Here is a 13,287-nt window from a genome sequence, read left to right as displayed (position 1 = left end):
GCACCTCCTCTCGATTTGTAATTCAATACACAAACCAATTGGGTGTGGCAAGTTAGCTCTATGTTCTGTAGGGCCCAAGATGAAAATACATTCTTCTGTTTGGGTAACCTCTATTCCAAGGAAGTATATTTAGCCAATATCGTCATTTCAAATTCTCAAATCATGGCTTACTTAAAAGTTTTTGAACATACCTGGATTATTCCTATGAAAATCATGTCATCCATGTAGAGATAAACGATCATGATAACTCTTATCTCCATTTATCTTTGTGTATAAGGTATGCTCATATGCACTCTTTATGAAGCCATTATGCTGAAAATAGGCATCAATACTTATGTTCCAATCCCTTGGAGCTTGCTTTAACCCTACAATGCCTTCTTTAGCTTGTATACTTTGTCTGTTTGGCCTTTCTTCACATGTCCTACAGGGTTGCTCTATGTATACTGTTAAGATATGCATGATTTACCACTTTAGTGGTAACCAAATTATGTGGGGTCCATCACAGAATGGGTTAGACTTGATGTTATTCTGCCCAGATTAATTTTATTTCCTTAGCCTCCTATTTATTAAAGTAGGATATTACTTTCCATTTTCTGCACATTCTATTTTTATGCAGTTTAAATGAGAAAAGTGAGCAAGCTCCATAGACAACTTATCAGATAAAAACAGATGTAACAAGTGAAGCAATCAAAGACCAAAGATTCCCGGTGGTTTCATAACCTACAGAATCCCAACTACAGCAAAAAGTAGCAAAATTTATGGCTTAAATATATTTCAGACATTGATCAACAGAAATAGCTACAAAATAAACTTCTCGTAATCAATACAGAAGAAGATGACTCAAATTCGTTAAACCCCAACAATGACTGAAATCAATTTGAAGGGTTTAAAATTTTCCAAACGGTGCCCACTCATGATCGATCTGACGCCTGTCCCTTCTATCTGATAAACTAATTTTCCCAAGCGGTTCAGTTCAATAGATTGAACTAATTCACTGATCTTAAGAGTCACCCTTCTCACTCCTCACCTAAAATTTGGACTTTTAAGTACAACGCCATCTCTCTTAAAATACTCTAGAACCCATCTCAGAACCAGAGTTCAGCAGCAATTAAAAATTGCAAACCATATTGTAGACGATTTAGCAATTGAGTACATGGATGCTCTGATGAACTAAATTATATTGGAAAAAAAAAAGACCGTCCGAGTGTATGCGGGTACGTGCGTTTGTGTGTATATGTGTGTGAGAGAGAGAGAGAGGAATATACCGGGGCATAAGGAAGGAGAAAGAGCCACAAGACATAGAAAACCTCAGCAACCCAAAGGAGTAGCTGCAGGGTTTGTCTTCGAATGTCATTCCTATCCCAACCTTCATCAGAGGGCTGTTTGGAGGATGTGACTTTTTGGGCCTTACACAATACCGTAGACGAACGAACCGCCGTTGTTATGATCGAAAACCTTCCACCCTTGCTTTCAGTAAACGTTACCAAGTTTTCAGGGCACCTACTTCTGCTGCTGACTATCCTGTAGGGGTTGAGTACATCTCCTCGGCTCGCACGACAATTCTGACGCGATGAGAGCGGATAAGCTGATGGGGAAGGTTTGTTAGTCAGATCAAGAAGCACGCCACTGAACAACAGTCTGGCTGTCATCCTGAAGCGGTGGGTGTAAATGGCAGGGAATTAGGGGTAAAGAACGGACTATATCCGCTCAGGTTGTGACACGCTAAAATCCATGTGTACCATGGATAATGAACATGTGCATTTCAAGCTTTAACCACGATTGCTTTTCTGTCCTGTTTCCCAAGGCCGAACCTTGGCTTTTTCCTTTTCCTCTGCTCCTCAGTCTTCAACTCCCGCGACAATTCAACCAACACCATCTTCTGTCCCTTCGCTTACACTCTCCATCTTGGTTAATCTTTCTTCTCGTGCAGCCCACAACATATCAAAGATCCTTCTCTCACGAATTCTGTTTTCTCTCCTACAAATTTTATTTACAATCGGGCATAATAAAAAAACTGTTTAGTTAGTGTGACTCTGTGATCTAAATTTATTTGAAAAACTGTTTGATTACACTGAGTTTCGATCCATCAGAAAAATTGTTTGTTTAATCTGAATTTGGGCTTCAATCATTCAAAATAATTATTTTTTATTAGAATTTTAAAATAACTAATCGATAACTCTGATTTTAAATTTAAAAGTCTAATAGTCCAACTTTAATACATCACTATGTATTAAAAAAAATACATATATATATAAGACAATTTTACTAAATATTAATTTATATATGAATTTAGAAATATTAGTTTATATATGAATTTCGAAATAATTAATTGATGTCTATAACATTATACATTCTATTTTTAATAGTATTGTTTAACCTAAAAAACAATAAAGTTATTATCTTATTCATATTATTCTAATGCTTAGATGTTCTTTTAGATATGATTTTGTTTATTTGCTCTAGTTGCTTTGTTGTTTATATATAAGACAATCTTACAAAATATAATGATTTATCTTAAAGCTTTACACCCAATAACAAATAAGACATACAAAGCAAATATCATTTACATAATTTTGATGTTTATGTATTCTTTTAGATATGTTTTTATTTATTCTTTTTTGTGTTCGTTTATAACAAAGTTCTTTTTAATATATGAAAAAAATTGTCTCTGAAATCTAAGATGTGCTTGCAAAGCATAGAATACTTTATTGTACATTAGAAAGTTTTGCACCTATAGCGAGTAAGATATATAAAGCAAGTAACACATTTCTAATAATAGTAATTTTAGCATATGTTAATATTGGATCTTGATTAAAAAGATAGAAAGTGAAGAATAACATAAACAAAGGGGAAAAAATTATCAGCTTCAAAAGTAGTAACTGGATTTCTTAAATTGTGATACAGGAGGTTTTTTAACCAACCATCTTTGGACCTGGGCCAGGGATGAACCAAGCACTCAGTCAAGACTGTTACCGACTAACTAAGGGAGAGCGTTACTTACACTGGACCAACATGGCAAGAACACTCTAGATAGAAGGTCAACTACAAAGATGATTGAGCAGGACGAACGACAAGGAAGCATGATCCAAGGAGAGATATCAACTCTCAACGAAAAGCCCGCCCAGCACCAAAAAGGTAATACATACAGTATAAAAGCAAGGACTCAACCCCTTCGATAAGCATCCAATACATTCTGAACAAAACCCTGTGTGGGTCTTGCACAAGATCTTAATTTGTTCACTGTCTGACTTAGCCATCGAAGGTGGCTGCCCAGCATACGAGCCAGCTCGTTTCTAAACTTTTTTGTAGGACTCATCATCTCGAGAGTGAGAAGGGGCTTAGTCGGAACCAGAATTATAATTGTGACGCATTAGTTTGGAGCCATCTGTGAGAACAACAATCTTTAAGTCATGGCAAGACTAAGAGCTAATAACGGGCGCGCTCGGCAGGAAACTGTCGGCAGTAACCCAAACTTAGAAGATCAAACACATCAAGATGATGGGGCCGGAGACTCAACCCGAGTAGAGCAAGATCCTCTAAAGGATAATCTGATACCTGAAAATCCTAACGGGGAGGGCAATGCTACTACGGCAGATGTAGATGAAATCTGGAAAGGAATGCTCGAGATGCAAGGGGTGTTGAGAGGTTTGGTCCATCAGATTGGAGTCGAACAAGGACCAAGACGAAACACCCATACGGGAATGTTACTAAGAGCCTTCTAGTCACATCCACCTAGTCGATATCCTACCTGGCATACCCGAGTGTGTGGTCCACAGCCCCAAAGATTAAATATCGAGAAAACCAACATCTCACATACACAATAACATAATCATGAATAAGATGTAACCAATGTAATATTACATAAGCAATGAGATCAAGATAAGAAGAAGAGAAACAATATAATCAGAGTGTGGAAAGAAATGATACCAATATATAAATAATCAAATGTAGAGTGTGCGGAAAATCACTCCATAACTACAACGGAAATGTAGCTCGAACAAAAAGGAAGATTACAACCAATTTCCAAAAGAAAGGAAAGAAAAGAAGTAAATCAACTAAAGTGATGTCTCTTCCGTCTTATAAATAATGTCTTCATAAACATAAACAAAAGAAACTAAGCATGGTCACTTCCACTACAAAGTAGGGCTAATCTTGTTACGTAGCATAATCACTTGAGGGATCTTCATGTAATCTTTGTAATTGCTAGCACCTTGAGTGAAGTGTGCTTCATCGGTTTGCGCCTTGTAGTACTGGCCTTCATATTCTTCATACCTACAAGATAATCTAACAAAGATATTTGCACAAAAAGGAGTGAGTTCAAAAAAACTCAGCAAGACAAGTTATTCCATAACAACATAAATAACATGATAGCAAAACATAGCAGATGCAATATGATATGAAACAAACAATGCATGTATCAATCTAACTCTATGTATGCTGGTCTCTATAGGCAGACATGCTTTAAGTCATAGCACCATACTTCTTTGGGAAGGTCTCAAATCACTCAGCATCGGTTGGTAATGGGTCTTGCATCCCTCTCGGACAATCCATGGCTGGGGTTTAAGTCACCACTATCTCACATCACCGTTTGGTTTAAGTTTTGGCGCATGTCAAGGTAAAGCCTAACCAAATGCAAGTCATCTACTTGGTTATATCAACTCAAATCCAGATACGTCCATTCATCACCCCGGGCGATCCTTTCCGGTATCCTTCACACTAGAGTTAGCGTATCCTATGGCTACAACCAACTCGGACTACGGACTCATTAACCCTATTGGTCATCCGCAAATAATAGACAGGAAGCTCTCATGCCCTCTCACGGATATAAATCACTGGTCTCGAGGGCCCACGAGCCCAAGTCTACTATTTGCAACCCTACCAATGAATGGTCTCTCACGAGTATCCACAATGTGATTCATGCCCTCTCATAGGTTGGTTACCAATCTTGAGCGCCCACAAATCCCTATTGCTACCACAGGTTACTCGGTCTCAATACCCTTCTGAATTGGGTCTGATATAACAGGAACATCCTAGCCAAACACCGCTAGACAAGCCCTAGGTATGACAACCAATAATCTGTGAAAGCATCGAAGAGCACCATCAAAAATATCCCATACTATTCCCACTAATGTCCAAGGACAGAAATGTCAAAAGGACATTCCCCAATCCCAAATCATACCTAATCAATCACATTCTCAATTTAGTCATAACATACACAATAGATATTCCATCGTACAGAAAGATACATAATAACATGATCAATCGCATATGTTGTCACATCCACCCAGCCAGTACCCTACCTGGCATACCTAGGTATGTGATCCACAGCCCTGAAGATCAAGTATATAGCAACCATGCCTCCCACATACGCGATAACACAATCATGAACAATAATACAATCAAAGTCAATAGCATATAAACAATGAAATCACGATAAGGATAAGAAACAATATAATCAGAGTGCGGAAATAAAGGATACCAATGTATATAATCAAAAAGAAAGAGAGTGAACGGAAATCACTCCCTCAAGTAGCAGAGAAAGTAGATCAAATCATAGTTAAGGGTTACAAATCCAAGTCTCGAAAAGAGAAATAAAGAGATAAATATCTAAAAAATTGTTTCCTCAGTCTTATACAAAATGTCTTCATAAGTATAAACATAAAAGACTAAGCACGACTGCTCCCACACCAGGGTCGAACTAATCCTGGAACGAAGCATACACCCTCGGGTTCTTCACAGTAATCCTCGTGGTAGCCAGTACCCAAAGGGTAGTATGCCTCACCGGGGCTCGGAGTATGTGCCATCAAATCCTTCAGTACCTGTGGAATAATCTAACAAAACATTTGCACAGAAAGGAATGAGTTCGAAAGAACTCAGCAAGGCAGTTATTCCATAAAACATAAATCACATGATCCAAAACATAACATGATGCAAGATGATATGAAACAGATGATGCAAATATGATTCTAACTCTATATATGCTAGTCTCTATAGTAGACATGCTTTAAGTCATAACACCATACTTCTTTGGGTAGGTTCCAAATCACTCTTCCCTCAACCATTCTGGTATCTTGGGTTCTCCGATGGTAATTGGGTCCTGCATCCCTCGGGACAATCCATGGCTGGGGTTTAAGTCACCACTCTCTCACATCACCATTGGTATAAGTATTGGCGCATGTCAAGGTAAAGCCTAGCCCAATGCAAGTCATCTACTCAGTCGTATTGTAAAACCCAGCCCTAACCTTGACCCGGAAACCTTGTTATTTGTAGGTCCGATGACCCGAAGTAAAGTAAGAAGTCAGCTTTGGACCATCCCAGTAGAGGACTTGGTGTCTGGCTTTGAATCCATGAAAGTTGATGATGAGGTTCTATTTATGGAAACTGAATCCTGATGAAGATCTGATTAGTTGATGGACTTGGAGTGCTCTCTATCTTGGTTTGAAGGCATTTCTACCTATTAAGTAAGTCACTTGACTTGTGTGCAAAACCCCTTTAGGATTGGATTTGATCTGGACCTTCAATTCCCTGTTTTGGTCTTGCTGTCGGCATTGGTCGATTGATTGGTCGATCGGGCCGATCGACCAATCCACTCGACCAATGAGTGCTGTCTTTGGCAATTGGGTTGTTCTTGCTCTATTTAAGTCCAATCTCGAGTCCACTTCGTATTTGCTGCCTCCAAACCCTCTGGAACGAACCAAAGACCTCTGCAAGTCATCTCTCTTGCATCCTTGGTGTTTTCTTGACGGATCTTCGTCGAAACTCTTCTTTTTGCATCAAAAGGTATGTCTACTCTCTCTTCTTCTCCTCCATCTTTGTTTTTCTTTCCTTTTTGAGTTGAGACAGTAGAAGAGATGCTGCATTCTCTGTTGCAAACATCTCTAAACATGTTCTTATGATCATCCTAAGGATTTGAGGCTAGAACAATGATCTTAACCATGATCATTGCAAGCTTTTGAAGGAATCATGATCAAACCATGATCTAATCTTTGATTAAACTTCTAATCTGAATTCTGATCTCTTTGGATCTTCTTTGTTGATCATGTTAGTAGTTAATTACTGTGTTTTCTTTCCATGATCCATAATCTATAGATTTCTAGTTGTTCTCTTCTACCATACTATGTGTTCTTCATGATGCATGGTAGTTACATATATGGTAGGTTTTATTTCCTTATTTAGATTTATGCTTCTAAGCCTTATTCCATGAAGATCTATGTATGTTTTCATGATACCATTACCGAAAGCAATGATCCATCCTCCTATTGTTCTTGTCTTTGTTTTCTATTTCAAATTCATCAAGATCCATGATTGATTTAATTATGGTAACTTTTTGTTTCCTAATTTGGATCTTGATATCTTGATTGGATTAGTGTTTTGAGGTCCCCTATATGTTAGAATACTACTGATGTAGTCTACCCCTTGATTAGTACCCTTTTGAACCACCAAATTCGGATTTCATATCTTAAAACTCTGTTTTTTTTTAGGCTACTGTCTGCATTGATCGACTGATTGGTCGACTGGACCACTCGACCAATTCACTCGACCAATGAGTACAGCAACTCCAGAATTGGTCTATGTTGGATGTTTTGGTATCTTTTCTGTTAGGGATCTTTCCTAATATGTTGTATATACTTGTTTAGGACCTTCTTCTCAAGTTTGCCAAGATCTTACTTGATTTCTTAGGATTCCTTTGCGAGTTATAAAAGGTAAGGATGGTTATTTCCTTAATTACATAGATAGCATGAATCTAGTTTCTATATTTGAATATCATAGATATGATTCCTAAATTAGATTCTTACAATGATATACTACTGTTGCATAACTTTGATTACAGTAGCATTACTTATTCATATCGAATTGATTCATGTATGATTTACTTACCAATTAAATACAAGTGATTGTAATTATTGATTTCTTTCCATATATGAAGTTACCATATATGTGATGATATGAATTGATGCATGTGTATGCTTAAGTATGGTTTGGAAAGGAGAGGTGTCCTTTTGACACTTCTCGTTCTTGGACTACTACGGGAATATTATGGGATGTTTCCGGAGATGCCCTCTGGACACCTTCCTAAACTGTTGGATGACATATCTAGGATTGTCTAGTAGTGTTTGGCTAGGATGTCCTGTTATGTCAGACCCTAATCGGAGGGGTATTGAGACCGAACGACCCGTGGTAGCAATGGGGATTCATGGGCGCTCAAGACCGGTAACCAACCCGTGAGAGGACAGGGAATCACATTGTGGGGGCCATTTATTGGTAGGGTTGCATATGGTTAGACTTGGGCTCACGGGCGCTTAAGACCGGTAACCAACCCGTGAGAGGACGTGAGAGCTTCCCGTTTACCATATGTGGATAACCAATAGGGTTGATGAGTCCGTAGTCCGAGTTGGTCGGTGCCATAGGATACGCCGACTCTAGTGTGAAGGATACCGGAAAGGATCGTCGGGGACGAGGAATGGACGTATCTGGATCCGACTTGATGTAACTAAGTAGAAGACTTGCATTTGGCTAGGTTTTACCCCGACATGCGCCAAGTACTTATACCAAATGGTTGTGAGAGAGTGTGTTGACTTAACCCCCCGCCAAGGTTTGTCCCGAGGAATGAAGGACCCATTACCAATCGGCTGCTCAAGACCGGTGAAATGATCCGTGAGAGAATCCAAGATATCTTAAATGGTTGAGGATGTGAGTGGACTTTCCTAAAGAAGTACGGTGCTATGACTTAAAGCATGTCTGCCAATAGAGACCAGCATACATAGAGTTAGATTCATTCATTCATTGTTTGTCTCATATCATATTGCATTTATGTTTGTTCGGAATCCTCGCCATTTATGTTATTATGGATTTTTAATCGCCTTCTTGAGTTTCTTTGAAACTCATTCCTTTATTGTACAATGTTGTTAGACTATCCTGCAGTGTCGAGTACTATGACGGTCCCTATGAAGAAGCGCAAGGCGAAGAGGCATATCTCCAGGAAGGTGATTGCGGTTACCACAATTACTCTGAAGATCCCACGAGTGGTTATGCTCCGTACGATGCTTAGTCCGACCATTGAGTGGAAGCGTCCTTGTGCCATTTATGAGATTTACACTTACAAGGATGTTGTCTATAAAGTGGAGAACAATGTAGTTACCCAATGTACTTGCTACTGGGATTAGATTTTGTCTAGTTTATTCTTTAGAGCTACTTTTCCGCTGGTTGTAAAGTGGGATTTTTGCCTCACTTTACTTATCTGTTTGATACTCTGATTATATCTATTATTCTGATTCATTTATGATTCATTCTTTCTTTATTGGATCTATGATTTATCTTCCGCACTCTTGTTTTGATTGTTCATGATTATGTTATTGTTTATGTGGGAGGTTGATCACTCGATACCTGATCTTCGGGCTGTGGATCACACTCTCGGGTATGCCAGATAGGGTACCGGCTGGGAGGGCGTGACACGTATCATATCAGATCCGGATACTTCCCCTATGGCTACAACCAACTCGGTTCGGTATCCTTCACACTAGAGTCACATATCCTATGGCTACAACCAACTCAGACTACAGACTCATCAACCCTATTGGTCATCCACAAATAGTAGATGGGAAGCTCTCACGTCCTCTCACGGGTTGGTTACCGGTCTTAAGCGCCTGTGAGCCCAAGTCTAGCTATTTGCAACCCTACCAATAAATGGCCTCAACGAGTATTCGTAATGCGATCTATTTCCTCTCACGGGTTGGTTACCGGTCTTGAGCGCCCATAAAACCACATTACTACCACGGGTCGTTCGGTCTCAATACCCTTCCGATTCGGGTCTAATACAACAAGGACATCCTAGCCAACACCTCTAGACAAGTCCTATACATGACATCCAATAATCTGGGAAAGCATCGACGGGCATCTTTGGAGAACATCCCATACTATTCCCTCCGATGTCCAAGGACAGAAATGTCAATAGGACATTCCCCAATCCCAATTCGTACTTATCCAGTCACATTCTCAATTTCACCATATCATACATAAATGATACTTCATCATATTGAAAGGTAAATCATAACATCACATGATCAATCATACATGTAATTGATAAGAATGAATAGTCATGATAATCAATAAGTATATAAACACGGTACTACTGTCTCAAGTACAAACATCAGTCATATGATGTTCAAATATGACAAAGAAGCTAAGCCTACTAATTTGTCAACATCAATGTAAGATTCACATTGTCACATCCACCCAACCGGTACCCTACCTGGCATACCCGAGTGTGTGATCCACAGCCCCGAGGATCAAGTATCGAGATAATCAACCTCCCACATAGACAATAACATAATCATAAACAATAATAATCAATGTGCAAAAGATAAACAAAAGATCCAAATAAGGAAAGATTAAATCATATATCATCAGAGTATGAAAGACAACCAGAATGTCTAAATCAATAAGTAAAGTGAGGCGGAATCCCACTCTACAACCAGCGGAAAAGTAGTACTAAAAGAAAAGGAAAAGGAATGAAAAATAATCCCAATAGCAGGTACAATAAGTAACTAAATTGTTCTCGATCTTATAGACGACATCTCTATAAGTATAAATCTCAAAAATGGTGCAAGGGCGCTTCCACTCTATGGTTGGACTAAGCATCGTACGCAGCATAACCACCCGCGGAATCTTCAGTGTAATTGTTGTGAGATCCCACCTATTCCTAACCTTGCTATTGTACCAAATGCATATATACCATATGCATTGTTCGATTTATTCTCTACTGTACGAATTGCCTAGTTTCGTTTGGTAGAAGTTTACCCCAAAGCTGATCTATTCTCTCCATGATTTCTTCTTGTGCCTTACATTCCCTTTGATAGGAGGATGATCTTAAATCATTCCCATTGCTGATCCTTCTATCCCTGCTATTCTAGAGTGGATATCCATACACTCTGTAACCTTGTGAATTCTCCACATGATGATTTCGAAGAGAAATCAAGTGTGATCTTCATGATTTGTTATTCCTTCTAATTGTTTCAAGACTTCAAGCTTTTCATTTCCTATTCTTCAATCAAAGAATTGTAATCTCTCTTGTGTTGTATTGATCTACTCTTGCTATGATTTATTCTTTGAGATTGAGATTATGAAGTAGATGTTGCATCCTTGTAACATATTGATCCTTGCAACCATCTCTTCTACAATCTCCTTTCATTCTTAAAGTTTTATGATCTTCATATTAATCTTCGCCATGATCCTTGTGAAATCTTCATGAAGCCATAATCATACTTTCGATTTGATTTCAAAGCATGTCAGATTTATTCCTTGTTTCCTTACATAAGACTTATTGTTATTTGTTTTCCGTGGACTTTGGGAGAAGGAAGCCAAGATAATAGGAAAGTACCCCTGCCTTTTTGAAACCAAGTACTCTCCCAATTTTGAGGACGAAATTATTTTAAGGGGGGGAGAATGTGAAATCCCGCCCAAACCTAGCCAGGGCACCTTATCTGTTTTGGGTAAAGAAGGGTTAGTTTAAATGTTACACCTTAAAGTTGGACCTTGATTTGATCTTAGCTTGTTGCTTGTAGACCCTTTTGGTTGATGATTTGTTGTCGGAACCCAAGCCCATGGACATTGTCGATGATGCCCCTCACTTGAGAGCATTGTCAGTGTTAGTTTTGAATCTGCGCACCGAAGAGGGGTGAATTAGTTGAAATACCTAATGAATGCCCAATCTGAATATATTTCCCGAAACTAGACTTCCTGATGGACTTGTAGGAGAAAACCCCACTCAATTTGAACCCATATAACCTTCCAAATCACTGTCCGAAGTTGCTGAACTATGTCTGGCAAATCCTGCTTGCGCATCAAAGAAGGTGAGCCTAGTTGGTGGACCTAATGAACTCCCATGCTTGATATGAAAGTATTTCTGGAAACTAGACTTCTTGATTGACTCATAGAATAAAACCTCACTCAATTTGACCCTGTATAGCCCTCCGAATCCTTGTTTGAACCTTGCTATCCTAATTGGTCGACTCATTGGTCGACTGGACCAGTAGACCAATCCAATCGACCAATGAGTTCTATTTTTGCTAATTAGGTCGTCGCTGCTCTATTTAAGTCCAAATCTCGGGATTACTTCGCCTCCTATGCCTCCTAAGCCTCTAGAATGAGTTAGAACCCTAATCTAATCAATTCCCTTGCATTCCTTGGTGATCTCTCACAAGACTTGAAGAAATCTTCATCCTCCTACAGCAAAGGTATGTGTATACTCACTCTTTCTTCTATCTCTGATTTTCTTTCTTTAATTATGTTCTTAGATGAGATCAGGAAGAAGATGATGCACTCTTGCAACCATCCATTCCATGATCTCATCTTGTTCTTTGAGATCTATGATAATCATCATGATCTTAACCCTAGCCAAATAAATTCCTTGAAACCCTAACCCTTGTATGATCTTTCTAGAAACCTTTTGTAACCTCCCATGTGAGGGAAACCTCATGGGTCATATTTATGTTAATCTAAATTTGACCTTCTATGATTTTCTTGTTTTAATTGGCCAATCATTAATTCCCTTACATTCTGTGATCTCAACCTTTTCCTGCGAGCCACAAAGGGTGAAACCCTAACTTCTTGGATATATGTTATTGACCCTGTTAATAGCCAATCAATGTGTTTTCTTTACTAAATTGTAACCTATCATCATCTAAATTCCTTATCCTTGATCATCTATATTTTCTTGTTTTATTGGCTAGCAATTTTCTTTATATCATCTTTTTCATTATTCATGTTATATGAATTACTTATTACTGCTTAATCTGATTTTGCTTTTACATTCTCTTTTATATGATGAACTACTGGTTCTGTATGTCATGACTGATTTGAGAATGTGTTTGATTAAGTTTGGTTTGGGATTGGGAGGTGTCCTTTTGACACTTCTGTCCTTGGACATTATTGGAAATAGTATGGGATGTTTCCAGGGTTGCCCATCGACGCTTTCCCGAATCATTGGTTGTCATACCTAGGGCTGTCTAGCAGTGTTTGGTTAGGTTGTACCCCTGTTATATCATACTCGATTCGGAAGGGTATTGAGACCGAACGACCCGTGGCAGCAATGGGGATTCACGGGCACTCAAGACTGGTGAGTTATATCCGTGAGAGGATGGGAATCATATTGTGGGGGCCATTTATTGGAGGGTTGCATATGGTTAGACTTGGGCTCATGGGCGCTCGAGACTGGTGAGTTATATCCGTGAGAGGACATGAGAGCTTCCCGTTTACCATATGTGGATAACCAATAGGGTTGATGAGTCC

At 38.9% G+C, this 13,287-nt stretch overlaps 1 protein-coding gene across 1 annotated transcript in view; it reads right to left on the bottom strand.

Annotated features, from left to right (window-relative positions):
* The window catches only part of LOC149029056 (uncharacterized), a 28,225-nt gene extending 26,217 nt beyond the window's left edge, over positions 1-2,008 (bottom strand). Inside the window, exon 1 of the mRNA XM_089140305.1 lies at positions 1,266-2,008. Within this exon, the coding sequence (XP_088996431.1) occupies positions 1,266-1,649 (384 nt within the window). The 5' untranslated portion in view covers positions 1,650-2,008. The remainder of the gene's footprint in view (positions 1-1,265) is intronic.
* Between the last annotated feature and the right edge of the window lie 11,279 nt (positions 2,009-13,287).

This window comes from Hakea prostrata, chromosome 1 (genome assembly GCF_041222555.1).
Source record: "Hakea prostrata isolate BN-2017 chromosome 1, UWA_Hpros_2, whole genome shotgun sequence".
Classification (NCBI taxonomy): domain Eukaryota; kingdom Viridiplantae; phylum Streptophyta; class Magnoliopsida; order Proteales; family Proteaceae; genus Hakea; species Hakea prostrata.
The sequence above is the reverse complement of the archived record's forward strand: the minus strand, read 5'-3'. Positions and strand labels throughout refer to the sequence as shown.